This window comes from Symphodus melops (assembly GCF_947650265.1).
Source record: "Symphodus melops genome assembly, chromosome: 13".
Taxonomy (NCBI): domain Eukaryota; kingdom Metazoa; phylum Chordata; class Actinopteri; order Labriformes; family Labridae; genus Symphodus; species Symphodus melops.
This window is the reverse complement of record NC_136703.1, coordinates 18,893,859-18,921,846: the sequence shown is the minus strand read 5'-3', so window position 1 is coordinate 18,921,846 and position 27,988 is coordinate 18,893,859. Positions and strand designations below refer to the sequence as shown.

General features: G+C 40.8%; 2 protein-coding genes across 5 annotated transcripts in view; both read left to right on the top strand.

Annotated features, from left to right (window-relative positions):
• Nucleotides 1-49: 49 nt before the first annotated feature.
• On the top strand, nucleotides 50-10,652 carry top1b (DNA topoisomerase Ib). 2 transcript variants are annotated; one of them, XM_079358986.1, is made up of 21 exons: nucleotides 50-185; nucleotides 496-520; nucleotides 1,718-1,814; nucleotides 2,199-2,331; nucleotides 2,993-3,048; nucleotides 3,195-3,299; nucleotides 3,396-3,486; nucleotides 3,603-3,688; nucleotides 3,829-3,944; nucleotides 4,027-4,148; nucleotides 4,256-4,378; nucleotides 4,452-4,639; nucleotides 5,386-5,530; nucleotides 5,634-5,777; nucleotides 5,975-6,160; nucleotides 6,720-6,788; nucleotides 6,933-7,047; nucleotides 7,637-7,764; nucleotides 7,911-8,005; nucleotides 8,109-8,258; nucleotides 9,478-10,652. In XM_079358986.1, exons 1-21 carry the CDS (start codon nucleotides 153-155, stop codon nucleotides 9,578-9,580), a joined length of 2,310 nt encoding a protein of 769 aa, XP_079215112.1. In that variant the 5' UTR covers nucleotides 50-152; the 3' UTR covers nucleotides 9,581-10,652. The 2 variants fall into 2 exon arrangements, with proteins under 2 accessions (XP_079215112.1, XP_079215113.1); XM_079358987.1 differs by lacking the exons at nucleotides 50-185; nucleotides 496-520; nucleotides 1,718-1,814; nucleotides 2,199-2,331 and adding an exon at nucleotides 2,490-2,898.
• A 1,176-nt stretch (nucleotides 10,653-11,828) lies between these two features.
• Nucleotides 11,829-27,988, top strand: part of plcg1 (phospholipase C, gamma 1) — a 25,610-nt gene continuing 9,450 nt past the window's right edge. For all 3 annotated transcript variants that reach the window (XM_079359647.1, XM_079359648.1, XM_079359646.1), the window contains exons 1-17: nucleotides 11,829-12,184; nucleotides 13,263-13,550; nucleotides 20,691-20,843; nucleotides 21,767-21,860; nucleotides 21,969-22,016; nucleotides 22,603-22,687; nucleotides 22,957-23,040; nucleotides 23,427-23,449; nucleotides 23,541-23,610; nucleotides 23,702-23,803; nucleotides 24,829-24,947; nucleotides 25,503-25,588; nucleotides 26,003-26,123; nucleotides 26,369-26,537; nucleotides 26,641-26,763; nucleotides 27,015-27,116; nucleotides 27,657-27,844. In XM_079359647.1, the coding sequence (XP_079215773.1) occupies nucleotides 13,334-13,550; nucleotides 20,691-20,843; nucleotides 21,767-21,860; nucleotides 21,969-22,016; nucleotides 22,603-22,687; nucleotides 22,957-23,040; nucleotides 23,427-23,449; nucleotides 23,541-23,610; nucleotides 23,702-23,803; nucleotides 24,829-24,947; nucleotides 25,503-25,588; nucleotides 26,003-26,123; nucleotides 26,369-26,537; nucleotides 26,641-26,763; nucleotides 27,015-27,116; nucleotides 27,657-27,844 (1,784 nt within the window). In that variant the 5' untranslated portion in view covers nucleotides 11,829-12,184; nucleotides 13,263-13,333. The remainder of the gene's footprint in view (nucleotides 12,185-13,262; nucleotides 13,551-20,690; nucleotides 20,844-21,766; nucleotides 21,861-21,968; nucleotides 22,017-22,602; nucleotides 22,688-22,956; nucleotides 23,041-23,426; nucleotides 23,450-23,540; nucleotides 23,611-23,701; nucleotides 23,804-24,828; nucleotides 24,948-25,502; nucleotides 25,589-26,002; nucleotides 26,124-26,368; nucleotides 26,538-26,640; nucleotides 26,764-27,014; nucleotides 27,117-27,656; nucleotides 27,845-27,988) is intronic.

Here is a 27,988-nt window from a genome sequence, read left to right as displayed (position 1 = left end):
CTGTCAGGGATGAGGCTGGTCTGAGCATGCGCAGTCCGGAAACATTGGGACTCCATTCCAGTCTGTTAAAGAGGATTCCCTGAGTCTAGCATCTTTGAGAAAGCTGTCTGCGCTGATAACTTCACCTGCTTTACAAACAAAAACTACTCACCATGAGTGGAGACCACGGGCAAGGAGACTCTCAGGTATGTCGTGCTCAATAGTTCATACATTTGGTTTTTTTTTTTTTGTCAAATTCCTTTGCGATCAATTTTAAAGCTGACCAGTATCGTCATGAAATAAACTACGCTTAAGACGTATTTGGCAGTGTAATAAGTTGAATGTTGTTTGTGTCTTTTTTTATAAAATCAAAAATATGATGTAGAGTTTTTAGTTGTCATTCAAACCAAATATGTGTACTTCTATATTGCATTTGTGTGCAAGTTCACATGAATAACCAAGCTACCGGCATTTACAAAATTGAAATATTTCTAAGATATTTTTTCACATTTTCAGGTCAATTCTGGATCCAAAGGAAGTGGTAGGACCTCTGATGGGGATTTTTTATTCCTATTGACTTCGATTTCTAATCGGAATCGGGATGTGTCTACTGTTAGTTTTTAAAGGACAGAAATGGCGTCCCAGAGACTAAGTCCCTTCTGCTCCTCTCTCTTGCGGCTATTGTTCAAAAAGAGGGTCCAAAATGTGTACTTGCGGCCCTTGTTATGTTGACCTGCCGGGGTATTCCGACAGGGCCTGGCACCGTGTTTATTGTGCATGTATTGGTTTGATAATATGAGCATGCAATAATAACGAAATTTGGGGTCGAAAGTGGCAGAAATGGGGCTGAGGACTTAGTCTCTGCGCCATTTTCTTTTTTCTGTGTGTGGCGGCCAGGGCGCCGAGGAGAGAGCCAGCTGTCTGCCGTGATATGGAGGCGAGAGCTGGGAGCTTCTCGCCTCTCCCCGCCCGTATCTCATCACCCATCTGCACCCACCCAGCCAGCCTCCATCTCTGTGCTCGACAAACATGCGTCGGTTCTGTCGACAGGGAATACTAAACCATGACTTTAAAACTTTATGCCGCAGGAGAAAAAAAAAGTTACACTACGTTCTTAAAAGCAAACATGCCCTGCATTGTCATATTTTTTGGACCAAATTATTATAAGCTTCGACAACAAGAGTCCGAAGTCAGAAGCTCTTGTTTGGTTGGTGGCTCAGTTTGTTTGCATGGTTGTGATAGAAAGCACAGCAGCCCTTTGGTTTTCTTCTTCTCCTTTTGAAGGGGATGTGTTCTACTGTTTAATAGAGCAGATAATACCCCTTAATAAACTGCCATGACAACAGGGCGCCACGAGGTGATGATAACACCAAGTAAGGTCTGCCTCAGGAGGGATTTCAGGAAACAGCCTAACTGCTGTTTGAAAACTGTTCTCTCAATTAAAACTGCTTGGTCTGCATTTAAAGTTGAATTTAAATCCACTGAAATTAGCTTTTGTTATGGTTTCGTATTACATGACAATGCAGGGGAAAAAAAGAAATATTGAGGATGCTTCTATCTCTGTTCTCTGTGAATTCCATTTTTATTCTTATCCATTTTAAGAGCCATCTAAATTAACTGTATGACAAATGCAAACAATTTGTGTTCATGCCACATATTGGCTTTTCTTTTCTATTCTTTCTTTTCATTTCTTTTTGGTCTGGCTGTTTAACAAGTGGATCTCTACTTTGTTCCATAGACACTCACAAACATAAAGACAAGCACAGAGACAAGGAACACAGACATAAAGACCACAAGAAAGACAAAGAACGAGAGAAATTAAAGCGCAATAACAGGTAAGACTTCTGCAGATTCTTCTCATTTTTGGAAATAGTAGACAATACTCGATTTGAAATTTATGTGTCAATTGCCCGACACACAGTACTTAAGTGTTATGCCAGTAGTCATGTATAAAACTTGACACCAGCTTTAAGATCCATTGTTTCTGTAACTTGTTGAACTTACAGTCATTTTGTTTAAACTTGTGAATATTGCTTTGAACTGGCTGCTCTAGTCATTGCAATCTATAATGAGGAGGATAATGACTGCAGAGTGTGCATGACTGTTAAAATTGTTACTTTATGTTGATGCTCTGTTTATGACATCTTTTGTGCAATGTCATCTGGGCTACAACTGCCCTGTGCACTTGACCTCTGACTTATGTGTCCTGTGTATTCCAGTGAACATAAGGACCACTCTGAGAAGAAACACAGAGACAAAGAGAAGCTGAAGCACAGTGAAGGAGGCTCAGACAAGCACAGTGAAAGACACAAAGAGAAAGACCGGGACAAAGAGAAGAGGAGAGAAGAGAAGGTTTGTTAAAGGGCTTGTTTGTCTGGCTTTTTATAAAAGGCTGTACTATTAAGTCATTCACACATGTACTTCTGAATTTTTTTTTTTTTTTATATATATATATATATATATATATATATATATATATATATATATATATATATATATATATATATATATATATATAGCCTGCCCCTGAAATATTTTTAAGCTATTTGTTTGCACGCCCCTTGTTCTTGCCCAGCGGCGAGGGGGCAGAGATACTATGATGACAGCTTTTCATTAAACATCAATACTACATGTAATTGTATGTGATGAAGCAGTTTCTGATCAAGCACAATGATCGCACCTGTTGCTGGACATTAGCATCAGTAGCCCCTCCCACTCCCATGCGGTGAATTTTCTGGACTATAACTTGCCGTGTTCACACATCGGCTAACCCAACTTCATGCTGAAATGTTATCAGGGGACTGACAGGAAAAGTTCTGGATACATTTATGGTGAAAAATGAGTCTGTTTGCACCTACAGCTCACCCAGTCATTTTTGGAAAATTTGAGGAGTTTAGTGTGTGTGTGAATTGGGCTGAGGTAAAACTTTATACTGTTGGAAGACTTTTCAAAGTTCAAAGTGAATGTTTGCCCTGATGAAGATATACGTTTGTATTTTTACTGTTTGTCAAAGATTAAATCATCCCAAGCTGACAAGCCTAAAAAGGAAAAAGAAAATGGATATGTAAGGTAAAAAGCATCCCTGTCTTGTTTTTTAAAAGATATTAAATAAGACTAATTACAATGTATTCACCTGAAGTTAAAGCTTCTCTTAGTCAGAGTTAGCATCATCTAGTTTCACAAATACAGTTTAATGTCTGCACTGTTTCATTTAGAGAGACAAGTCCTGCTGCCATAAAGAGTGAGCCTGAAGAAGACAACGGCTTCTACTCCTCCCCCCAACACAACAAGACCTCCAAACGAGAGTATGATGATGAAGAGTGGGTACCTTACAACTCAAACAAGAGCTTCCTGTTTTTCACTTTCCTTGTTATAATCAAAGAGGCATTTACATTGTCAATAACATTTTTCTACAGATTCGAATACAAGCCAAAAAAAGTCAAGACAGAACAAGATAAAAAGGCCAAGAAAAGAAAACATGAATATGACGACGACGAGGAAGAAGAGGTTCATTGTGTGATTTTATTTTTTTTTACAAATTGCATTTTCGTGTTTATCCTGGCTGCAGTGTCTACATTTTTCTTGTTTCTTAAGCGTTATTCTGCTCTCTCCATATGTTTCAGGACATCAAACCAAAAAAGAAGTCAAAGGACAAAAAAGTAACTGAGGGGAAGAAGTCCAAAAAAGAAGAAGGGGAAAAGTGGAAATGGTGAGTTAATTTAGGGTTAAAGATAGTTCTATTCATTCGGACATTACTGTGAAAAATACAGTTATCTGATGTAAACTTCCAACCACAAGAAGATGTTTTTCTTTGCCCTCATTGGTTTATATCTTGATGTTTCTGATTAGGTGGGAGGAGGAAAGATCCACAGATGGCTCCAAATGGCGCTTTCTTGAGCATAAGGGTCCAGTGTTTGCACCTCCATATGAACCCTTGCCTGACAAAGTTAAATTTTACTATGATGGTGAGTCTGTTTTAGAAAATAAGAATACTTTGTTCATACTTTTTTCGATCAAGTTTCAGATGTGATTCTTCTGTATTTCTAGGTAAGCCGATGAAGCTTAGTGCTCCTGCTGAAGAAGTGGCTACATTTTTTGGAAAGATGTTGGATCACGAGTACACCACGAAAGACATCTTCAGGAAGAACTTCTTTAAAGACTGGAGGAAGGTTAGGAGATGAGACATACTCAAGTTCCTCTCAGGGTGTAAAGTGTTCTCATGGTGTATTGGAGCCTTTAAGCAGCTCATGCTTCTGGTGTCGTCTCTTTTGTTTAGGAAATGACATCAGAGGAGAAGTCAAAGATCACAGACCTGAAAAAATGCAACTTCAGTGACATGAACGAGTACTTCAAGGTCCAATCAGAAGCAAGGAAACAGATGTCAAAGGAGGAGAAACTGGTAATTTCTGCATTCACATCAACTCCTCCAAACCCTTAAAAAAAAAATTAACTTTGTTTTCATCACTTTTTAGAAAATCAAAGAGGAGAACGAAAGACTGCTCCAGGAGTACGGTTTCTGCATCATGGACAACCACAAAGAGAGGATCGGAAACTTCCGCATTGAGCCCCCAGGCCTCTTCCGTGGACGAGGGGATCATCCGAAAATGGGCATGCTGAAACGACGCATCAGACCTGAGGACATCATTATTAACTGTAGCAAGTTGGTAACCTCACCATGCCATCCTGTCATGAATTTTCCATTATGGTTTGGCTGTGCTAAATGTTATGTCTAGTAAAGGTTTTTACCTTAAGGTGGCACTGACAAACCATCCATGTCGAGGTTTTGTGACAGTGCCGTGTGGGACGAGAAGTGGAATTATAAGGGTAGGGTGTGAACATGAGCGCTTGTTCCTTCTGTTCCCCTCGGTTTCTGTTTATTTTATGTCCCCTTTCTACCCTCTGTTTGCTGACTGCTGTGTTGGGCTGGATTTATTTTTGAGTTTTTGTCTCGCTCAGTCCATTTCAAAAAGGCCTAGTGCGATTGCATGTGAGGGAGGGAGCGTTTTCAGAAAGGCCATTCGTAGCATTCCGCTGCCATCACAAAGGGCAAAACAATAAATGTGCCACAAGTGGTTTGTACGTCAGATGTATCTGTGACATGTAATTACACACACACACTGGCAGTGTGTCAAAAGTAATCAGCGGAATGCTGCATGTGCGAGCAATAACATGGACCCAGGGAGGACATGTCAACCTCCACAGCTCCGGCTCTGCTTCACAGCTGTACTTCTCTATACACTTGCAGTATGACGGTGGTCCTAAAGTAGTTCAGTCAGATATTTAAAAAAAAACAAAATAAAAACAGACTATAAGAAGTGGAAAAATCTGAAGTATGTAGTAAGTGCTAATTGAAGAAAATATGTTTACGTGTTATGCCCCTGTTTATAGTAGACCATTTTTCCGTAGGGACTCCAAGCACCCTAAACCTCCCCAAGGGTCAAAATGGAAAGAGGTTCGCCATGACAACAAGGTCACCTGGTTGGCGTCTTGGACAGAGAACATCCAGGGCTCCATTAAATACATCATGTTGAACCCTAGCTCCAGGATCAAGGTACCTGTACACGCACAGCTTCAACTTCAAGCCTAGCTCCCAACTCCAAGTGGAAACATTTCACCAGTTGTCTTTTGAGTGAAGCATTTGTTTGTGTTTGCAGGGGGAGAAGGATTGGCAGAAATATGAGACTGCGCGACGGTTAAAGAAGTGCGTGGATCGCATCCGTAACCAGTATAGAGAGGACTGGAAATCCAAAGAGATGAGGATCAGACAGAGAGCTGTGGCACTGTACTTCATTGACAAGGTGAGGAGAACTAAAGTAAAATGAACATGACGTGATGCAGAACCTCTCGCAATAAAATACCGAAATTTACCATTTAAATGTCAAAAACGACCCCATCTGTTTTTTTTTTAAATTTGCACTGACTTAAAGGGCTTAACAGAAAAAGTTAGAATCTGAAGCCTTAATAATGACTTATTTGTGATGATTCCCCCACGTAGCTTGCACTGAGGGCAGGTAATGAAAAGGAGGAAGGGGAGACGGCTGACACAGTAGGCTGCTGCTCGCTGCGGGTGGAGCACATCAAACTGTACCCCAAGATGGATGACCAGGAGTATGTGGTGGAGTTTGACTTCTTGGGGAAGGACTCAATCCGCTACTACAACAAGATCCCTGTGGAGAAAAGGGTAAGAAAGACGAGGGGCATGAGAATAGAGAGAGACCAGGGTTGAAAGCTGTACACTAAAGCAGAAAACCATGATTTGATTAGCTTTTACGAGACGTGTGTATTTTACACGTGTGAATGAATTCAGTGTAAATGACATAATAAGTTGCTACTGCTGAGGAGGATGTTTGCGCAGACAGGTGATCAGGCACTAAAAGCTTTCCGTCTGCTAGGCCTCAGAGGGTGGTCCATTTCCTGCTATTACCAGAGTGCAGAGACACACAAACACATATTGACAGTGACACGCTAGACATGTTCGGTTTTAAGTCAAATATTCTAAAACCTGCCATCTCTTTGGTTAGAGCTGCTCTCTGGATCCCCACTTAGTCATAGAAGTGCAGGGGAAAGACACATAAAACTGTAATAAACCACCAGCACACACGTCATTTGATCTGAATTAATGTAGCACCCCCCGCTGGCTGAAATGTGATTGTGCATCCCTTAACACTGTAAGTCTGAAATATTAAATGTAAGGCATGTAATGCTTAATAAATCTTTGCTGATTTTTTTTTTTTTACTAGGTTTTTAAAAACCTGCAGTTGTTCCTGGAGAACAAACAGCCTGAGGACGACCTCTTTGACAGACTGAATGTAAGAATGACATCAATTAGGAACGCACTGCAATGCAACAGTTTAACTGAACGCTTTACATTTGCAGATGGGTCTTTTTTATTTCCTTTTCCTCCCTCCAACTGTACCCTCTTTCACTGTCTGTCCTCTGTGTCTCCCTTGCAGACTTCTATCCTGAATAAGCACTTGCAGGAGCTGATGGATGGCCTCACAGCAAAGGTATTTCGTACCTACAACGCCTCCATCACCCTGCAGCAACAGCTCAAGGAACTTTCCTGCTGTGAGTAACACCAGCTTCAGCCAGTCACATGCAGCACACTTTAATCCCACCCACATAATCTTGAGCCACAGCAACCCACTTCATATGACACTCTTGTTTATGTAAGTCTGAAATAAATGAGAGTTTCCAAAAGATGTGGAACTGCTTCAATAAGTCGACCTGTAAAGAATTCTTCAGTGTAAAAAAAAAAAGAATCTTGTATAATCACTGAAGTCTGTGTGGTTTTCATTAGCAGCGAAGATGCCTTGACAGCAAGATCTCCTTAGAGTTTCAGTTGTTTATGTAGTTACTCGTATCTTACACTGAAGAATATTATTCAAAAAAGCTTTGTCATAAATATTTAACATTTATGTTTGTACAGTAAAACACACCGTACAGGGACAAACACAGCAGAAACTCAATGTTCGAATACATTTTGACAGATTTTGTGCCGACAAAATCACAACAGGTACTCTACATGTGATTTAAAAATCAGGACCAAGTGTTCTTGTGTTAGTAAATAATAACTAAAACGTGGCTCAGTATTTTTTACATTTCAATCACTAAGACCTACTTCTCCCACCTTGTTGTGTCATTCCTGGCGATACAGCCGATGACAGCATTCCAGCCAAAGTCCTGTCGTACAACCGAGCCAACCGTGCAGTGGCAATCCTCTGTAATCACCAGAGAGCTCCTCCAAAAACATTTGAAAAGTCCATGCAGAACCTTCAGACCAAGGTAGGCCCTTTTCTGCTGTGCTGGTTTCCCTCCACCAGAATTGATGTCTTGTTTGCATTAGAGCAACTTTAGATTTTTTTTTTTCTAACCATAGTCCCTCTCCGTGTGATGCAGATGTTCTACTTCACTCTGTGTTGTGATTGCAGATCGACGAGAAGCAGAATCAGCTGTCAACAGCCAAGAAGCAACTGAAGGCTGCAAAGTCTGATCACAAGGCCTCTCATGATGACAAGAGCAAAAAGTAAGAACCAGTGTGAGATTGTGTCAATGTTTTATCTGTTGCTTACTTTCTGTAACCACCTGTATTGTATTCCTCCCTCTGCCTGTCTTTGTGTGTCTCTCAGGACTTTGGAGGTGAAGCGTAAAGCTGTCCAGAGGATAGAGGAACAGCTGATGAAGCTACAGGTGCAGGCAACAGACAGAGAGGAGAACAAGCAGATTGCTTTGGGCACGTCCAAGCTCAACTACCTGGATCCACGCATCTCTGTCGCATGGTACTTATACCACACAGCAGGGTTTTTCAACAAACACCAACTATTTTTTTTGATCACAGGTGTCACAGCTAAAAAAAAAGTGACATTAAATGAGTATACCGCCTCCTGTTTCATAGGCCTGCCTTTCTCTGGGTGGGTGGGTTTTGTATCCACCTTGGTGACAGAAAGGCAGGAAATGCTCTTGCATAGTAGGAAAAGGAGCAGCCCAAGCAGAAAAAGCTAACGGCTGCAGTAGGAAAATAAGAGGAAGAAAAGCGTGTGAGTGTGAGGAACAATGGGGTTTGTTTCTGGAAGCTAGGGAGCGTCCCCAAACAGCTCTCCTTCCTCCATGTGTGAAGTCAATGAGGAGCTGTCTGTGGCCGAATGGCAGTCCAGGCCACAGAGACAGGGGAAAAGCAGTCAGCCCTCCCTAACCCATGCCCTACTGCTATTTATGGAGAGCCTCCTGCTTAAGCACAATGGATACAGGAATGCTTCGTGTTTTGCCTGATTGTAAGGCATAAGGGATGGGGTCCCCGCTTGTAGGGTGGTGCATGGGAACCTGCTCTGCTCTGTTATTGCATGTGTTAATATGTGACAGAGATGAAAACATTGAGTCACATCAGGATAATGCTACCTTTATTATAATTATTCAGCAACCTCATTAATTAGCTTGCTCATTATACTAAATAACAACTACATGCCAGTATCAAGCAGGGTCATTGACATTTGGTTAGCTTGAGTCAAATTACTTGATTCTTTCTAATTTCAATACCATGATGTCTGAAAAGAACTGTTAGGCAAGTACAAATATATACAACAATTAGCAAGAAGTTAACTTTACAGGAAACAAAACAGAGAAACAAAATGTAATATTTATTATCCATCATGAAGGCCATGTCAGTGGGATTAAAAAAAAAACGGAATAAATGTCAGTGGGAAACTGATCCAATATCTACTAGAGACCTATTTACTGCAGGCTCGTGCGTCTTTTATGAAAGAACATCCACAGGTATGAATAAAAACAAGTGCATCGTAGTGATTTTAATAGGCCACTTAATGGAACTGCATTTTGTTTAGGACGATTGTATGGAATCTGCTTGTGCTGCAACTTGTACCATGTCAAGTCTTCCTCATGAAAGTTCCTCCACAGTGATTATAGTGAGCAGTGGTGCAGCCAGTGAGTAAATTAGCTCAATCATGTTTGTCATTGAACTTCTCTATTCTTCTTTCGCTCCAGGTGCAAGAAATGGAACGTCCCCATTGAGAAGATCTACAACAAAACCCAGAGGGAGAAGTTTGCCTGGGCTATTGACATGGCTGAAAAAGACTATGAGTTTTAAACACTTAATGTTTGACCTTTTCTATTCATGCCTTTGATTGTAAAGATGGTTTGTAGTTGATGTCAAACAATTCCACTATGTGGTTACTGCAGGGCTGTGAAGGAGGGAAACATGTTCAGACCTTTGACCACAGGTTATTCCTTTTTGCTGTATAAATGGTTTGGTTGTGAATATATAAGAACATAACTCCTGCACCATTTGACCAACCTGCTGTAAGGCATCTCTCTTTTAAAAATGAAATCACAGTAGTGTGTATGTAGCTGCAGCTTTCTGCCCATGATCAAACAACAATGAACACATTGGTTATATGTTATGTCAGATATGACTACTGAGATTTTTTAAGCAATCAGACTTACTGGGAAATTCTATATTCTCATAGAATAATGTACTAACTAATGTGTGTGTGGGAAATGTGAGGAACATTGTGAGTGATAACAGGATGAATTTCAATTGGTTGGATTTCAGTGTGGAAGACTGGTATTATAAAATGCCCCAGAAAGACTTATGACAATGTGAAAAAAAGAAACCCTAGCACTACGCTCATTAAATTATTAGCACACCGAATGCCATCTTATTTGTCACTGTTTATTTCAGGGATGTACATATTTATTGTCATGTTACCGTAAAACATGTTTGTTTTCTAAAATGTATAATTCATGCATTTTCAACATTAAGCTCTTACTTGCTCATGCCGCTCCAGTCAGTGTCTGTTTCCACAGTGTTGCAATGAACAAGACGTGACATTCCTCATTGTTACTTGAAACATTTGAAATACTGCATAAGGTTTGGTGTGGAAGAGCCGAAAGAGTCTGACTGAGGTGGTTCCGAAGAGGGATGTGGATTTTGCCAAAAAGAATCACAGAAGTCTATCATTGTAGTGTGATGTTTGTTTTTGTATTGCTGTGATTAAGCAGGGCATGTCCTGCCTAAACTTATTTCATAATGTGAATGGATATTCTAAACTTCTGACATTAGTATTTCTTGCTATTTGATCATTTATCACACAATGTCTGATGGGTTGAATGCCTATTGTTTTGAGCTTTGTAGTTTTCAAAATAAAACATCGACCTTGTTCTCTTGTCTTTTGGTTTTCTTTTTTATTTTATGAGAATGAGATCATGAGAAAAAAAGTTCCATTATTTGATAATTATAGAAATATAAACAACGAACGGATCTTTGATTGGATATGTTGGGGCTACGAAAAAGGTGAAGAGGTAATAAGGAACAAATACATATTTTCCCTTTGCATAAGTTTTGTTACACTTCATTTTTAATCTTCCATAAACGATAAAGTACAGTAAAAGAAGACGGCCTGCTTCTTTAAGAGGCCGATGACAGGCGCTTCTACTGGAGTGATGTGCTTCGTCAAGATAACGGGGAAGAGCAAGATGACCGGATAAAGGGGAATTATGTCATAATAAATGCATTAAAAAAAAATGTGTTCTACATCCTTTCAGTTGAAGGTAAAGTGAATTTGTCAGTCATATCAGAAAATACACCTCACAAATATTTTTAGATTAACAAAGGACAACGGAAAGAGCATCAAACTATATATAAAAACGAAAAAATACCAAGTGAAAATGTATCATTTCTAAGAATGTCTCAATGGAAAAACCCTATAATGCAAGAATATGAAAACGTGTTTAGCTTAATTTCAGTATAAATGTAAATGCTGTATAATTTTATAATACAGCATTTATTCTTGGAACACTGTTATTTGTTGTGTTTCATCATCAATGAACATTTTACAATAATATTGCATTCATTATTTCCTGATATTTGTGCAGTAAACATATTCCCCATACTTTATCTTGTAAATCTTTGCACTCTCAAGTTTCTATTTTGCAGTATTTGTCTTTATTTCGTCTTACGTTTATTGTATCCACATCATATGCAATTTGGAAAAATATATTATTTATTTGCATGGCACTGTTTTAAAAGATCAATTCTCATTCATCCAGTTTTCGTCTTTTTCATTTAAAACAATAATGCACTTTGTGACACAAGTAGAAGTTTTAATGCTCTTAAACAAGACCAGTGAGAATTTAAAATCCAGATATATATTTTTAAGGCTATAAAGGGCTTATTGTGCCATTTTTCAACTCCACACTGAAATCATTCAGTCTCAGAACACTAGTGCAACAAGTCCCCTGACATGTATTTTATTGTGAAGGGCCTCAACGGAAGTGTGGTTTTAATTGGTTTGGTTTGATGGTTGGTTGGGGGGGGGGGGGGGGGGGGGGGAGGGAGGAAGGAGGGGAGGAAGGGCCTGCGCTGACTGGATCCGAAGAGTAGACAAACTTGCGTAGTCTTACCACGGTCCTCTCTGGCTGCCTACCTCTCTCTATGGACGGCCGGGTGAAAAGGAAACAGGGAATATTGTCGCTGGGACGTGTGGGCCTTTTCAGTGCTAGACCATGATTTAATCACGTAAAAAACCCGGACTGTGGGGAGAAAACGGAGCAGAATAAAGACGACTGGAGCCGGAGAGGAGAGAGAGAGAGCAGCCGTTGGAGATGTGCGTTTGGGCCGAGATTGCGGCGCTAGGTACAACACAGCAGTCCCTGCGACGTGTTGTTTTTCCACTTGATTGTTGTCCGCACGGTAAGGCTAAAAAAAAAAAAAAGAAAGCAGGGAAATAGACCGCTGCTACTTTAGGTTTGCCTTTGGTGATAGGTAAAAAAAAACAGCAATGGTTTCTCCTTCTGGCCCAGAAAAAAAATGCTAGCTCATACCGGCCCCGTTTTCCACGCTGGGAAAATAAACCAGACGTTTCTTGTTATCCCACTCTGCTGCCATTCTCCACAAGTTCCCAAATAACCTGCTTCTATTCAAAGGAAACTTTCTTTTCCACCGGGACGGACTGTAGCAGCTTATAGGGTCTATTGGTAGTTAAAAAAAGAGAGAGCCATTCTGATTTGACTTGGTAGTTGTCAGATTTCAGGTAAAACCACGTTAGAGAGAGTAATTCAAGGTTTCAGCTGTCATTGATAAACATCATAATGCAGTTCAATGAGAGAAGCCTTTTCCCCCCATGGAAAAAACCCCCAAATCATATAAACGAATGGAAAATCAAAGTGCGTCTTCTGAAACATAATAATTATTTAAGAAAATAACTTAAATGTATTTTCCAGTATAGTAAAGTAACGTTTGCTACAGCAGTGTGTTATTATATCCTACATTTTTACATGCTATTTTATACCATTATGTAAAACAAAATGTAACAGTTCAGATATCTAAACTTTACACGTCACAAGACATTTAAATTTAAAAAAAAAAATCATGTATGAAATTAATGATGATGATTGATTTTAATTTGGAATGTATGTGAAGTATCCTAATTATCTTCTTGATTTCATCTACTACTTTAAATGACCTGAACCTTAATGAGATTTTGTTGAAGTGATTTCTTTTTAAAAATTGACAAACGCTTTCATAAGAAATTTGGATGGTATTGCTTACTGTGTTTTGCAAATAAGACCATGTTTGTCTACCAGGAAGAGACAAGTGATTGAACAATAGATTGGATGTTGTTTTTAAGTTTTCTTCCACATACACATGATCACATCATATCTGCTTGTGAGTTTACGTGTACTGTATAATTTGTGTACAGCATGGACACACTAGAAGTCCTTGGGGAGTAGTTCATGAGTATCCCCCCTCCCCTCTTCTGCCGCTGTAGGTATCCCTGTCTAGGCCTGAGCTGAGCAGATTGTTCTGAGAGGAAACGGACAACAAACGGGGGAAGTGAACATGGCTGGGACCTCAGGCTTCTTTTCCAACGGACCTATTCCGTGGATGGACAACGACACAGAGATGAACAACCTGTACCGGGACCTGGAGCTGGGGACGGTACTAACACTGTTTTATTCGAAGAAGTCCCAGCGGCCTGAGAGACGGACATTTCAAGTCAAGCTAGAGACCAGGACTATTATCTGGACTCGAGGCACGGATAAAATCGAGGGAGAGAGTGAGTAGCATGCATTACAAACACAAATGCACACACACAAACAGAATGCTGGCCACTACGCGTTGGCTTACATGCACTCAGAAACATGAGGTTGTTGTTTGGTTCATGATCGGCTCAAATTCGCAAATTTCATTTATTTTCCTTGAAATAGCTGTTGTATAAAGTCATTACATATTCCTCTGTGTGACACAAATTGTGACATGTGCAGCTTTATCAATCCATGTCTCAGAAAGTTATTGACTACATGGATATCATACAAATATATTTTACGCTTATATATTTTGAGAATTATTGATTGATTGATTGATTATTGAAAATTTAGAAATGAAAGTGAAACAGTTCAAAGCATTTATTGTTCATCATTAAGGATGAAGCACTAATAATTAAACCATTTTTATTACCCGTTATATCATTTTCAAAAGACGTAAGAAGACACTCATGTTTTGATTAATCGGTAAAAATATAATAAAAAAAACCTGACAGCTAGGGATGGGAGATCAATCGAAACTGTCATTCAGAACCTCTAAACAAAGCGATCTTGCCCATGTTGATAATTTTGATTATTTTCAGGGCAGAGTCACGCGACAACACGTCCAATCCTCGACATGGAACCAACGTCCGTCATTTGGACACATTTTATTTTTAGAGAAGATGACACCGAACAAAACGAAGTCAAGTGGACACACTGTGGAAAAACTGCCTGGAAAGCACGTTATTTATTTTCCAACTGTTTTAGAGAAAACTGTTATAAAACTAAAGTGTGTTTTCATTTCAAGCGATGCTTTGATTTCACTTTGAAATATTCAATAAATCACCACAAAATAGTTGATCAGATATGCACTCTGTCATTAGAAACAATATCCCTGCTTTAATACTTGAGCATATTTACAGTCGAAACAATACCAGTGATTCCTGAGGGCAAAAAACAAAAACAAAACAATCGTTCATTAATCGTAATCAAGGTAAAATAATCAATTAATCGTGATATTAATTTCAGGTCTACTGACAAATATCAATATTGATTTCTTCCTTTATTTAATTTCCTCATAGTTGCTCTTCCCTCTCCTGTATTTGAACAGGTGACTTGTTTTAGAAATGGTCCAGTTATTGGTTTTAGCTTGTTGCAGTATGAAGATTGACAGAACAGGTGTCAGTCCTGTTAACGTCAGAAACCGTTGTCGTCCCGCAGTAGAAAAAGTCATATTTCGGGTAAAGCTTCATGGTTGACAACTTGAAAGAAAAGACCCCACTGGAAGCCCTGAATCTACTGTAAACCAACAGGAAGCTGACATTCAGGTTATTTCTCAACAGAACAGCATGTCTAAGTGAGGACGCGCATGCCTTCAGTGCCTCATTAAGTCGTCTGTCTCTCGGCTAGCAGGATGCCTCGTGCACAGCTGCACTCTGCTCCGGATGCAGCAAGAAGAACACTCACAATAACCAAAAAAAAGGGCTTGTTTTTTTTTTTTTTTTTTTTTTTTTAATTTCTCTTACGCCACAGTATCATCTTCTCTATGATGAAGGGTTTCATACACACATGGGTGCTCATTGCTGCAATTTGATACCCCTGAAGAGGTGAAATTTGCCTTGGCGGCTCATTAATCTACAGAAATAGAATATGAGGGGTTTTACTGGAAGTGTGTGATCATTTGGGAACGATTTAGCCAGCTGTGTTTACCCCTCATCAATGGCAGTACAAGGATGATGCCCATTAACTGTGGAAACGGCACTTTGCTTTTGTTGCTAAATATAAAAGACCCAGAAGCGTTACATTTTGTTTCTCAATCTAAGTAATTTTCACGCATTCTCGCTCCGGGGTTGAAATGTTTTTAGTGTTCCATTCTTGCTGCTTTATGCAAGTTCTTGCCAACCAAAGTAACTGGAACAAGATATTTATGGTGGCACACGTATGCATCATCATATGCTGCCAGAAGATGTAGGACATGGCAGGATGTGGTTTTGTGAAGAACAAACGGCAGCTTATGAACTGGTTTAGAAGTGTAAGTCATGAACAGAAAGGTTTGATTACCTGACACTCAATCACAGTCTTTTCTAGTGGAAAGTGTGTGCCAACTTGTCATAAAGCTCCACGAGTGTGTATAGATTTAAATGGATACTGAAGAGACTGTTGCGCTGTCTGATTTATTCTGGAGTGTGAAGCTGAGGATGCGAAAGAGTTGTTGTTTGAGCAGCTTAAAATGAGTTAACTGAAGAGTTTGGACTCTTACTTTGCTGAATGAGTCTGTTTTTTAGGTTGGTATGAGTAATGAGCCTCCATGTATGATTTACAGTCTGTGCGTTAACGTTGCTACCCTGGTAGAGATTCTATGAGACTACCACAGCGTCAGGATCTGTTCATGCAAACAAGCTTTCTCCTAAATCAGTAAAATGACAAACCTCAGGGTCAGGTTTTATAGAAATAAAGTGTCTGGATATGACAACACTTAGATCCAGGTATGACAGACATTTGACTAATAGAGGCTTCTCTATTTAATGTCAGTGAGGTAGCTATTCCTTTTTATTTTACCTTGTGTTTTTGACAATGAGGTTGTCAATATGTGTATACTTCTCAACACCACGTTTAAAATCATGCCATCACATTATTAGAGGTGGGGGGAAAAAAAACAAACGTTTCAGTTAAAAATTGAGATTCTTCTTTTCTGAGGTTTTAAATTGGTTCATAAATTAAAAAAACCCCCAAAACTAATCAGTCACTACCTGCTAAAGCTAAGCTCTTTAGCTCAGTAGAATGCCAAATGGAGCAGCAAGAAATTCAGTCAGTGTCACAGATGACTGGAGTAGATCCTGTCCTATGTACTAAACCTTAAATAGACTTCGGATCGAAAACCGATTCTGAATCGAATCGTGAAGACAGGCCACTCTCTAAATTGCACAAATGTGTTGCTTTAAACTTGCATTTAAGTTCAATCTTTGGTATCAAAATCAAGAAATTATTAAATATTATGTTCATGATAAAACGTGCACTTTTGGGTGAATATTGGTCCCAGTTCTCTTAGATAGCACAACTACGGCGTCCTCATCCAGTTTTACTGTGTTTATCAGTTAAAAATACCTCCACAAAAAGTCCACCTTAAGAAAGAATATCCGTGATATATGTTTAAAGCAGGTTCTAATGGCACTACTCAAAGGTATAATCACATTTCCACTTTGAAATGTCTCAAATAACAAGAAGAAACAAATATTTGACTTAAACAAGCATCAGCTTTCTCACTTAGAGCGTGTGGACTTTGTACCCTTGTTAACATGTTGCAAATCAAGTTATTGTGTAAATCATGAAGACGAGCAGATGGATATAAAAACCGAGTCAAAGCTCTGAACCACTCTTTGATGTTTGTTCTTAGGTCTTTTAATGCTTTTGATTTAGTTCTATCGAGCATTATTTTGTCTCATTGAAATGAATGCTGCCAAGCTCAATGCAGGTAAATATCTGTTCAGAGGACTGGTGGGTAATTGGCTAAGAGTTAGTGCGTGTTTAGTGTAGCTACATCTTCTCTGTGATCTTCATGTTGGAGTGTCACAAACATAAACATACTACACACACACACACACACACACACACACACACACACGCACACGCACACGCACACGCACACACACACACACACACACACACTGTTGATCAGTGATCCTTATGGTTGGGAACGCATGTGAGCCGGTCAAACTGCCACCTGAGTTTTCTCCATTCACTGTCAGCGTGTGTGCGTTGATCAGCCATCATCAGTAACTTTATGATTGTAACATTATCCCGCAGCCTGCTGTTGTCTGACTCAGTTCAACAGCGCTGTGATATAAACACTGAAGATATAATGCACCCGGCGCCCCGCTTCACTTACAACACGTGTCACGGGAGCAGCCAGTGGTGCACGCACATCTGATCAGCGCTTTGCTAATCTCACATGTTCAACAATGTCAAAGAGGAATAAAAAAGATGAGAAACATTTTGGATTAAAGCCAATATATTATTCACAGATGGATTTTGGTTTTGGCGTGGGTCCAGATGCTGGCCTGGGTTCTATTAATTAAATACAAAAAAGAAGCACCTTTTTAACTCATTAAATTGTGCTGTAGGTGAGGCAAAAACCCAATTTTGGCTGGTAAATATTCTTGGAGGGGAATTTTTTCATCTATCTCGAGTCAATTAGTGAATTTGGGAGCCTGCCTGCCAACCTTTTGTGTGTATATTTTCTGTTGGGGACATTACAAGATGTCACCTTGAACCTGGAGAAGTCAGGACTAAACATTTAGCCCACAAGTGCATCAAACTGCAGAAACAAAATGTCAGTTACTGTATGTCCTGGAAATGTAATAACCAGTGTAGATGGATTTACCTTGATCTTTTTTAGAAGTCATGTCTGCTTAACTCTGTCCTCTTAAAGTCACTTTAGCTAGTCTTATGCGAGACAAGTGCACTGATAAATGTGTGTCGGTGTCGTGTTTGGTCGGTGGTGTCTGACATAAAACATTGTGGAAGGTATCATGTTGTCGCTGTAATACAAGCGCAGCTCCACAGTTCACTGGCTATATTTCCAATGGGTTGGAAAGGGGAACAAAATCCATACATCTGCATGGCAGATATTTGTCAGGGGGAAAGTCCTGTGCTCAACTTTACCCGACATGGTATGAAAGGAGCCGATACGGATCAGCTGATGTGTGAGTGCACACGGAAACATTGTCACGCTCTGTGCCGTGCAATCGCGCAAAAATACATTTCGATAAAGTCATTCTTCACAGCTCATTGCTATTACCCGGTGAAAAATATAATGTTGTTGCTATTGTTGTTAAATTTTCCAAAAAGAGTATTCTTTCACAGATAAGTCATTTCCCTTTAAAGAAATAAGTGTGTCACTACACCCTGGAGAAGGCTTGAGCCTTCTCCAGGGTGTAGTGACACACTGTCAACACTACACCCTGACGAAGGTGCAAGACCATGCACGTTGATGGATTTAGCCCGATCAATCAAACGTCTGTTGTGAAGTTTTCCTCGATCTTTTTTGAAGTTTTTCCTTCTCTGATCACCAGGGGTTTATGGGATACCAGAAGTGCTCCTGTTGTCTCTGTCTATCTCTCTCTCTCTCTCTTGGTCTCTCTCAGTCTCTCTCTCTCTCTCTCTCTCTCTCTCTCTCTCTCTTGGTCTCTCTGTCAGTCTCTCTCTCTCTCTCTCTCTCTCTCTCTTGGTCTCTCTGTCAGTCTCTCTGTCTCTCTTTCTCTCTCTCTCTGTCTCTCTCTCTCTCTCTCTCGGTCTCTCTCTCTCTCTCTTGGTCTCTCTGTCAGTCTCTCTGTCTCTCTTTCTCTCTCTCTCTGTCTCTCTCTCTCTCGGTCTCTCTGTCTCTCTTTAGTTCAGAAGTTGGCATAAAATCAAACATGATTTCCAGTCCTTTTGATTTATTCTTTGATACAGTTATGGTGCAAGCAGAATTTAAAGATATTCACTAATGTTTTTACTTTTTTTATTTTAAATATGCCATCTCTTGTGATTTATTCAGCTGTGGGGTTAATTCAACATCGGAGTAATTGGAAAAATTCCAGTGAAAGGTTGAAAAATCTCTGTCCCAGTTTTACAAATAATCTGTGATATTATTAGGCGTCCTCAAACGCAAAAAAATATGGAAAACTTGAGTAAACGGTTGATGAATAATCTCTTAATTTGGACTTTATTTTCTTATATAAAGTTCCAGTGATACTGTTCACTTTTTCCTATATCTTTTTAAATGATAAAACTTAACATTCCTGAAAACAATGTCTTCAGAGTTGTCATTCTGGTAACTACGAAAACTTAAAAAAAAAAAGAAATAAAAAGTTGCTTGTAGTCATGAATCGTGTAGAGAGGGAATGTGAGGAAAGGAAGAATGGTTTGTCAGGCAGGATGTAGCGCTGCAGGAAGTATGGGGAGTGTGTTGTAGGATACCTCCTCTCATCTCCTTCAGAAAGGTTACACCTCTGGCTATCTCTTTATTTCCTGCATCTGTCTGAGGCACACTCCAAATATTTTGACTTAAAAGCGTTATCTAACAGATCGACCTGTCACGGCTTCTCGCTCGCTCTCAGTGGAAGTCTCGCCGGCCCTTCTGCTGGGGTAAAATAAAGCGAGATATGATGTATCATAGAGAGCGCTGCATGGTGTAAATTTTGCATGAGAAGACGCACTTTTTTTTTTTTTTTTCTTTGTCTTAGTTCTTGACAAAAGAACATGCATATGCTCACCTTCATGCAAGCACAAGATGTGGTGTGTAGGCGACAAAAGCACAGGATGTGTGGTTCTGGGGCAGGAAGAGAAGCAGGAGCTGAAGTGTGTGTGTGTGTGTGTGTGTGTTTTCAGCAGGAGAGTCCCCGCTGTAGGTATTTAACTGCTGCTAATGTGACGCTGATAGGAGCCTGTTGAGCTTCTTTTACAGCCTACACACTTGTAAAGTTTCTGCCTGTTGACGGAGGCGTGACGAGATTATAGCAGCTCGCTTAGCTAACAAAGAGGGAAGATGAAGCTGTTCTGATTCAAACACATGGCCTTCTGTTAAAGGCTGCTTTTCAGCTTGCTTCAGTTAAGTCACCCGTTTAACACTCTTTCTCCCATCAATTATTTTTAACAATTAAAACACTGCTAGTCACGTGAGGCTCACACTCCAAAGGAGATCACATCAGATGGTGGTTTTGATAGATTTCTATGGTAACGGGTAGGTTGAGGTTAATTAGACAACAGTAACTTCCTCATCTTCTTTGCATTTTCATATCCAACATTAAATACCTGTTGTATGTCTTCACAATAAGTATGTGGTTTAGGTAGTGGTCTCCACTTCAGTGTTTAATGTGGTCTGGAGGTTGGTGTACTAAAGGTGAATGTTTCCAACAGAGGCAGAAACAGACATCTGATTCGTGGTAACAAACATTAAAACGCTACGAGAGATTTATTTGGTGCTAATTTTCTATTCATATTTGTACTTTTTATTGATTTATCTTTGAATTATCAGAAGATTTGAAATGAAACACTAAAAACCTGAAGATATAAAGGTCTTCTTACACACATTAGGAATGTAAAGCCTCATTGTTCCAGGCTCTGGTTTCTTTACTTGGTACTTTGCGTGTTGATAAATGTGCGCTCTTGTGTTTTGATGTCTGTGTCACCAGTCGACATCAGGGAAATCAAGGAGATTCGTCCCGGACAGAAGTCACGTGACTTTGAGCGCTACGTGGAGGACTCTGCAGCTCGGCTGGACCAGGCTCATTGCTTCGTCATCCTGCACGGCACCGAGTTTCGCCTTAAATCACTCAGCCTGGCAGGTACGTGAAGACGGCAACGCGGGTTTACACAGCATCAGGGCGTGTTCACTTCTCTTACTACTTTTAACATGAACACCTCCATCAATAAGTCCATCATTTACTCTAAGTGTGAATCACTTATAAACAACAACACGTGAAAGAATTATTAACTCTTAAAAGTTTAGGAGTGCCTAGATGTCATTGCTGTATCTAAACTCTCAGAGTTTCAGTTTTATTTGATGGAAAGATGTATTCCTTTACGTTTAAGATGCCGAGAAGATGGAGCCTAATTAAGAACATCAACTGTTCAACACTACTATCAGCATAGCGTGTAGAAAAAAACCACCTTTAATAACACCTTTAAACCGTTTAATAGAAAAGTCTCTCATCCTTAGATATGCACTCTCCCTCCTGCTCAACTTCAACCTCTATGAATAACACAATCAGTTCTCCGTTTCATCATCCTTACAGCTAATGCTAATCTAAGACTGAAGCCTGTTATCACACATCGCTGTGAATGCCGATACTACACTTCTGTTATTACTGACAGTGTGGCTTTGAATCTATTCTTCGCGTTGTTTGTCGCCATCCTCCTTCGTCCCTCTGCATCTCCCTCCCAAGCCCGAAACAGTTTGAGATGGCTGTTCAACATGAGTCTGGTTTTGCTCAGGGGTTTTCAGCCTGTTACAAGGACGTTTTCCTTTGCAACTGTAACTTTGCTAAAGGTTGCTTCACGCTGTGCTCATGATGGATTCATGTTTTTTTTTTTTTTTTTGGATTTAAAAACACGAGAGGCTCTTTTACCTGCTCTTTTTGTAAAGTGTCTTTGAGATAACGAGGGTTATGAATTGGGGCTTTGCAAATAAAAAATTGTTTAGATTGATAAGGACGGAGAATCCAAATATATTTCTAATTATATGCTTTTTTTTTTTTCCTTTCAACAGCGACATCTGATGAGGAGATGACAATGTGGGTGAAGGGATTAAACTGGCTTGTGGCAGACACATTGAAGTCCCCAACACCACTGCAGATAGAAAGGTACATTTATTTAAGCTTATTTGAAGGTGAAGTGGACTGATACGTAAAGCACAGATATATCATTTCAAGCTGTAATTAATTTTTTTTTTTTTTACTCTACGCTTTCAGATGGTTACGTAAGCAGTTCTATGCCGTTGATCGCAACAGAGAAGACAGGTAAGGCCACTTAGTAAAAATAATGTCAACTCATAAAGTTAATCAGATCAGCCTCACAGGAAATGGGTGTCATTAGATGTAACTGAATTATTTGTGCACCAGTTGTGTGTAACCTCTAGAACAAGTAGGCTAGCTGCAGCAGGCTTGTAGGTGTGTGTGTGTGTGTGTGTGTGTGTGTGTGTGTGAGAGAGAGAGAGAGAGCTCTGTTGAGGTGTTATGGAGGAACTAACCTCTCAGCTACCTCTTCCTGCTGCAGGAAACAGACTGCAGAGGATGGAGGAGATGTACTGAGATGTTTGTCTGTAACATCCCTGACGAAAGCACAAGCCTTTGTTACGCTGCAGGGGTATTGTCCTCTCGGGCCAAAATTCCAGGCTGTGTAGTAAAAAGTGAATCCAAAAAGACTCAGCAGAATATGAGAGGCGTGTGTTTGCACCGTTTCAGTCAGCCTTAAAAATCCCGCCTGCACCTCAGCAGGATCTACATGTGCAAATAGCACATACAAGTAGCCTAACTTGAACCCTTGTCGTACGTGCGCATCCATGTTTGTGTTTCACTCCTCTTCCAAATGTGTGTATGCATTTAGGATATCCTGTAAGGATCTGAAGAGCATGCTGAGCCAGGTCAACTACAGGGTGCCCAACATGAGGTTCCTCCGAGAGAAACTTCCGGTAACCTCCTTCTACTTATCACGGAGCCTGCTTCCCTTTCACTATATATTTATTTTACTTTACTTTTATTTTATTTTTTTGAAGTACTGGTTTTCTAAGCCTTATTTCGCATGTTAACTGTTTGTGCACCAATAAACCAAGACAAATTCCTTGTATATGTGAATGTACTTGGCAATAAAAAACAATTCTAAATAGGATTCTATGATGTTGTAAGAAACTTAAGATGTATGATTTTAACGTTAACACTCTTTTTGCTTCTTGTTTTACAGGACTCAGAGCTGAGGAATGGAGACGTGTCCTTCAGCCAGTTTGCCCAGCTCTATCGCAGCCTCATGTTTGACGCTCAGAAAAGCGTAAGTGCAGTGATTTGATGCATGCGCAGACCGATCTGTTCCAGTACTTTCATCGTCTCCCCCCCCCCCCATCCACACCCTTCCTCGCCCATCTGTCTGTTCTCAAATGGCTGTGGGATCAATATGGACCTGCTAAAAACCCACCAAACTCCTCTGGAAGGCCATTAGGACACACAGACGCAGTCACACACACACAAACACTCTCATATATGAGAAGGCAGGCGGGCAGGCTGGCTGGGGTCAGATTTAATGCATGACCTCATACCCCCCCACGACTAACCATCCAGCCCCCTTACAGGATGTCCATCTACATGACTGACACTCTGAAAGGACCTCACTTTCAGTAATTCTCAATTATTTTCCTTTTTTTCCCCCCATTCTTCCAGTTGGAGATCCCGTTTCTACAAAGGTAGGTAAAAAGTCACACACAGTCACAGTCGAATCTCTGCAGTGTCACAGATGTGCGTTTACTTTAGCGGTCCATTGCTCTTCTCTGCCAGGCTCATTGACAGACCAGAACCGAGGCTCTCCCTCGACGACTTCAAGAGCTTCCTCCTTGAGTCTCAAAAGGTAACACCTACAAGCAGCTGAACATCAACTTCTTTGCTGATATGGTTGAATCTGAACGCTCTAATACGTCCGTGTTTGTGTGTGAATCCAGGAAATGTGGGCATCAGACAACAACAAGGTTCAGGAGTTTATGTTCAGTTACCTAAAGGATCCTCTGAGAGAAGTGGAGCAACCTTATTTTCACCAAGATGAGGTAAACAAAAGCCTCTTCTTTTTATAGTTTGTCACCTCAGGGTCTTTTCTCACGAACGGAAAATGTGCATAGGTGTTATTCAGAGGTATGTTTTTCCATTGCCCCCCACATTGTTGTGAAGGGGGCGCGAAATGCATTCAAATCGACACAGAAAGGCATGATCTCAGCCTAAAGTACCACCTCCCACACAGATAGAAACACTTATTGACTGTGGAGCTCTAGAGAGTTCTGCAGAAATAAAGAATGCTTTTTGTGGTCACCTTAAAGCCATCATTGACTCAAGACCAGAGGGAGGTGGTACAGACCAGCCTGCAGGAGCTTCTGTTATTCTGTGTGTTACAGGCCTTAGTTGTGCTGACAACAACAACTGATGCAGAAAAAATATGAAGAAAAAACGTTATGTTGACCCAAGCTAATAAAAACCTTCTATAGGCTGGAGTTGCTTGGTATCCAGGTTTTTTGTTCTCATAGAATTCATCTTTTTCAAAGATGCACTTTTTGAACTTGATGTCTTTTTAACCATGTTTGGTTTTTGGAGTAAGGACGTGAATGCAAGCGCCCCGCCAATCTTGTTTGTTTACTGTCTCTTTGTAATGACATTCTAATTAGTAAACACTGAAGCCACAGAGCGGGTTTCTCTCATTATAGTTTGTCTTATTCTTATTTTTTTTTTAATTGCATGGAAGCCAACCTTTCCCACAAAGCTGTATTCCCTTTTGGATTTTACGCAAATCCCATCTTTTTCAGAGGATGTGGGTCAGGCACAGACACCTCTGATCCAGCCAGAGATTACATCTGTGTTTCTCCACCAATCAAAGCTCTATTCAGCAACTCTTTCTGTTGTAACTCTATCATCACTCCTGTATTTGAATTCTGAGTACCGTAGCTGAAACCTTCAGTCTGAATTTGGAAAGTTTGTTTGAGACTTTTGCAGAGGTAACGGCGATAAAGACGGGTCTTCCCAGAAACGCACCTCCATCCTCCCTTAATCCTCCTTCTCACCGCTCTCCTGTTTCCATTTTTAGCTTCTGACATACCTGTTCTCCAAAGAGAACACCATCTGGGACTCTTCCTTGGACCAGGTGTGTCCCGATAACATGAACAACCCCCTGTCTCACTACTGGATCTCTTCTTCGCACAACACGTAAGGACGGAGCCTCTGTAGCCTTCATTCATGCGTTTCATTCACTGTCCAAACGAATCTGCTGTAATGAGGCCTTGGGAATGTGTAAGTCAGACATCCTCTCTTCAAGCCTCGAGCCAAAAAGGGCGTTTGAACTGACCCCATACATCAGATAAAAGTGTATGATTTAACAATTATGTTCCAGAATGACATCCAGGTGTTTATTTTGTAGGAAAACGTTTTTTTTCCTCCAATTGAAAAGTGTGTGAAAGGCAGTTGAAATGATAACCTCTGCACTACATGTGAAACAATACTCTTTGGAACAGCAGAATGAAAACTTCCCATGTGGCTTTGATAACGTTCGACTCGACAGACTGAAAGTGTTTACGGCGGTCAACAAAAGCCAGAGAAGCCTTTTGATATCACAGTATCAATGTGTTTGTGTTATCGCCGAGTGTGTGTATGTGTGTGTGTGTGTGAATGTTTATGACAGAGTCCTGACATGTGACTTCTTTTGAAAGACTGGTTTCGGTGCGAGTGTTTTTGTTTGCTTACTTTTGACATACTTATTTTTAGCTACCTGACGGGAGACCAGATTTCCAGTGAGTCCTCCCTGGAGGCATACGCGCGCTGTCTGAGGATGGGCTGCCGCTGTATTGAATGTAGGTAGACAGACGCACACGCATGAACGCACAGACACGCTACAGTCAAGACTTCATGAAGTTAAACACCACGAATCACTTGACTTTAAACCACATAATTATCCCCCCTCCCCTGCTGTTACCACACCCTTTGCACGCACTCAAACACACTGTTACGCAACAGTGCTGTACATGGCCTTTACACCAGACCGTTGTCAAGCAGGTTTCTATGAATAGGACTGGTTTATAGTGAAGGGTCACTTTACCTCAAACAAAAGTAAATAAACATGACGTCAACTTGTGTGTCTTCAGGTTTAACGCTCTCAAAGCTCCTCTGATGGTGTACGACGGATGCGATTTCACGAGTAGTTGCACTTTTCATTCCACATTGACGGCGAAATGACCTGAACTGCGTGACTGTTTTCTTTCCCTCAGTGGACTGCTGGGATGGTCCGGATGGAATGCCCGTCATCTACCACGGACACACCCTCACAACCAAAATCAAGTTTTTTGATGTCCTGACCACCATCAAAGAGCACGCCTTCGTCACATCCGAGTGAGTCTCTATGAGCAGAACCCACGCTCTGTCTGCAGCTAGCAGTGTAGATGAGATGATAAAAGATAACATAGATGACAAAGATTCTGAAGCATAACCGGTTAGATGGGACGATGTGGACATTAAGCCACGTGCTTCACTGATGATTGTAGGATGTAAGAACATGAGATAAGACAATGGCACACCAGCAAAGACATTTCTGTGAAGTTGCGACTCTCAGAACTTCCCCTGTGTTCCTCCTGCAGCTTTCCTGTCATCCTGTCCATCGAGGACCACTGCAGTATTGTGCAGCAGAGAAACATGGCGACTTACTTTAAGAAGGTTTTCGGAGACATGCTGCTGACCAAAGCAGTGGATATCGCTGCAGATGGTCTGCCGTCACCCAACCAGCTCAAGAGGAAGATCCTCATCAAGGTCAGGAACCACCCGTTTTCCTATTTCACCCGTGTGAGAAGTGCGAGCGGTCACTTTGCTGGCACTGTTCTGGTTGGTAAATGTTTCTGATTGTCTGCTGCAGCATAAGAAGCTTGCAGAAGGCAGTGCCTACGAGGAGGTGTCCACTTCCACTCCCTACTCAGAGATTGACATCAGCAACTCCATCAAAAATGGCATTCTGTACCTGGAAGACCCCATTAATCATGTAAGTCGGTTTGTTGTGTGTAAAGGATATTTAAGTGTGTTCTGTCATCAAACAGCTTGCCCTCTTTGCTTTTTCACTAAAAAATAAAAACACTTGTTTATGGATAATTTTGTATTTTTTACAAGCCTCTTTGAGACGTATCATAGGAGAGTCAAGTCTTCTTGTCTTCTTTTTAATGCAACACATGGGTCTTGTGAATATTTCATTTATCCATTCCAACCAACTGTCTTCTTCCCTCTTTTCCCCCCCAGGAGTGGTACCAGCATTTCTTTGTCCTGACCAGCAGTAAAATCTACTACTCAGAGGAGACCTCGAGTAACCAGGGTAATGAAGATGAAGAAGAGCACAGAGAGGTGAGGAGGCCCGGTGTGCTGCTTACATACACGGGGCGACAATCACTGTTCGTCACTTGAACATTAACCTGTCTGTCAAGCGAAAGGAACTGCACTAAATTCACATGTAAGGCATCAGAAATGCTGTGTTTCTGGAAGAGATTATGGAACCGTTTAAGCTAATGCAGCAAAGTTAACCTAAGCCCCCGCTTAGCCCACCCCACTGCCTTCAACAGCAGAGACAAGGAAGCAATGGGGTGGCATGAAAACCATCACAGGCCACAAAGCTGATGGTCATAGACTTCGGAAAGTCCAGCCACCCTCTGCACACTGTCTACAGCACCCAGAAAGGCGTGTTCAGTGACGGGCTGCTCCTCCTCAGATGCAGCACAAACAGACTTACATTATATTATTTGTAATAGTGTCTGTGTGCTCTTCTATCCTCTGGTGCTACCTGCTGATGGGATCTGAATTTCCCTATGGGAATTATTACAGTTCCAATCTATCTAAATTCCTAATAAACATTGACACCGTCTCTCTGTCTTTTTCTCATCCTCAAAGGTGTCCAATGGTATGGATCAGCACGTGACAGAGAAATGGTTCCACGGGAAGCTGGGTGCAGGGCGGGACGGGCGGCAGATAGCTGAGAGGTTACTGTCTGAGTACTGCCTGGAGACCGGAGCCCCCGATGGCTCCTTCCTGGTCCGAGAGAGTGAGACCTTTGTGGGAGACTACACGCTGTCTTTCTGGTACAGTCTACAGGAGTTTGCCTTCAGAGTGTCTGAAACTATTTTGCACATTTTACTCTCTCTTTGCTAGGCAGTTATAACATCAATAGCATGTACATGTATTATAATATTGCACCTATGAAAGTACTAACCAAGCATTTTATT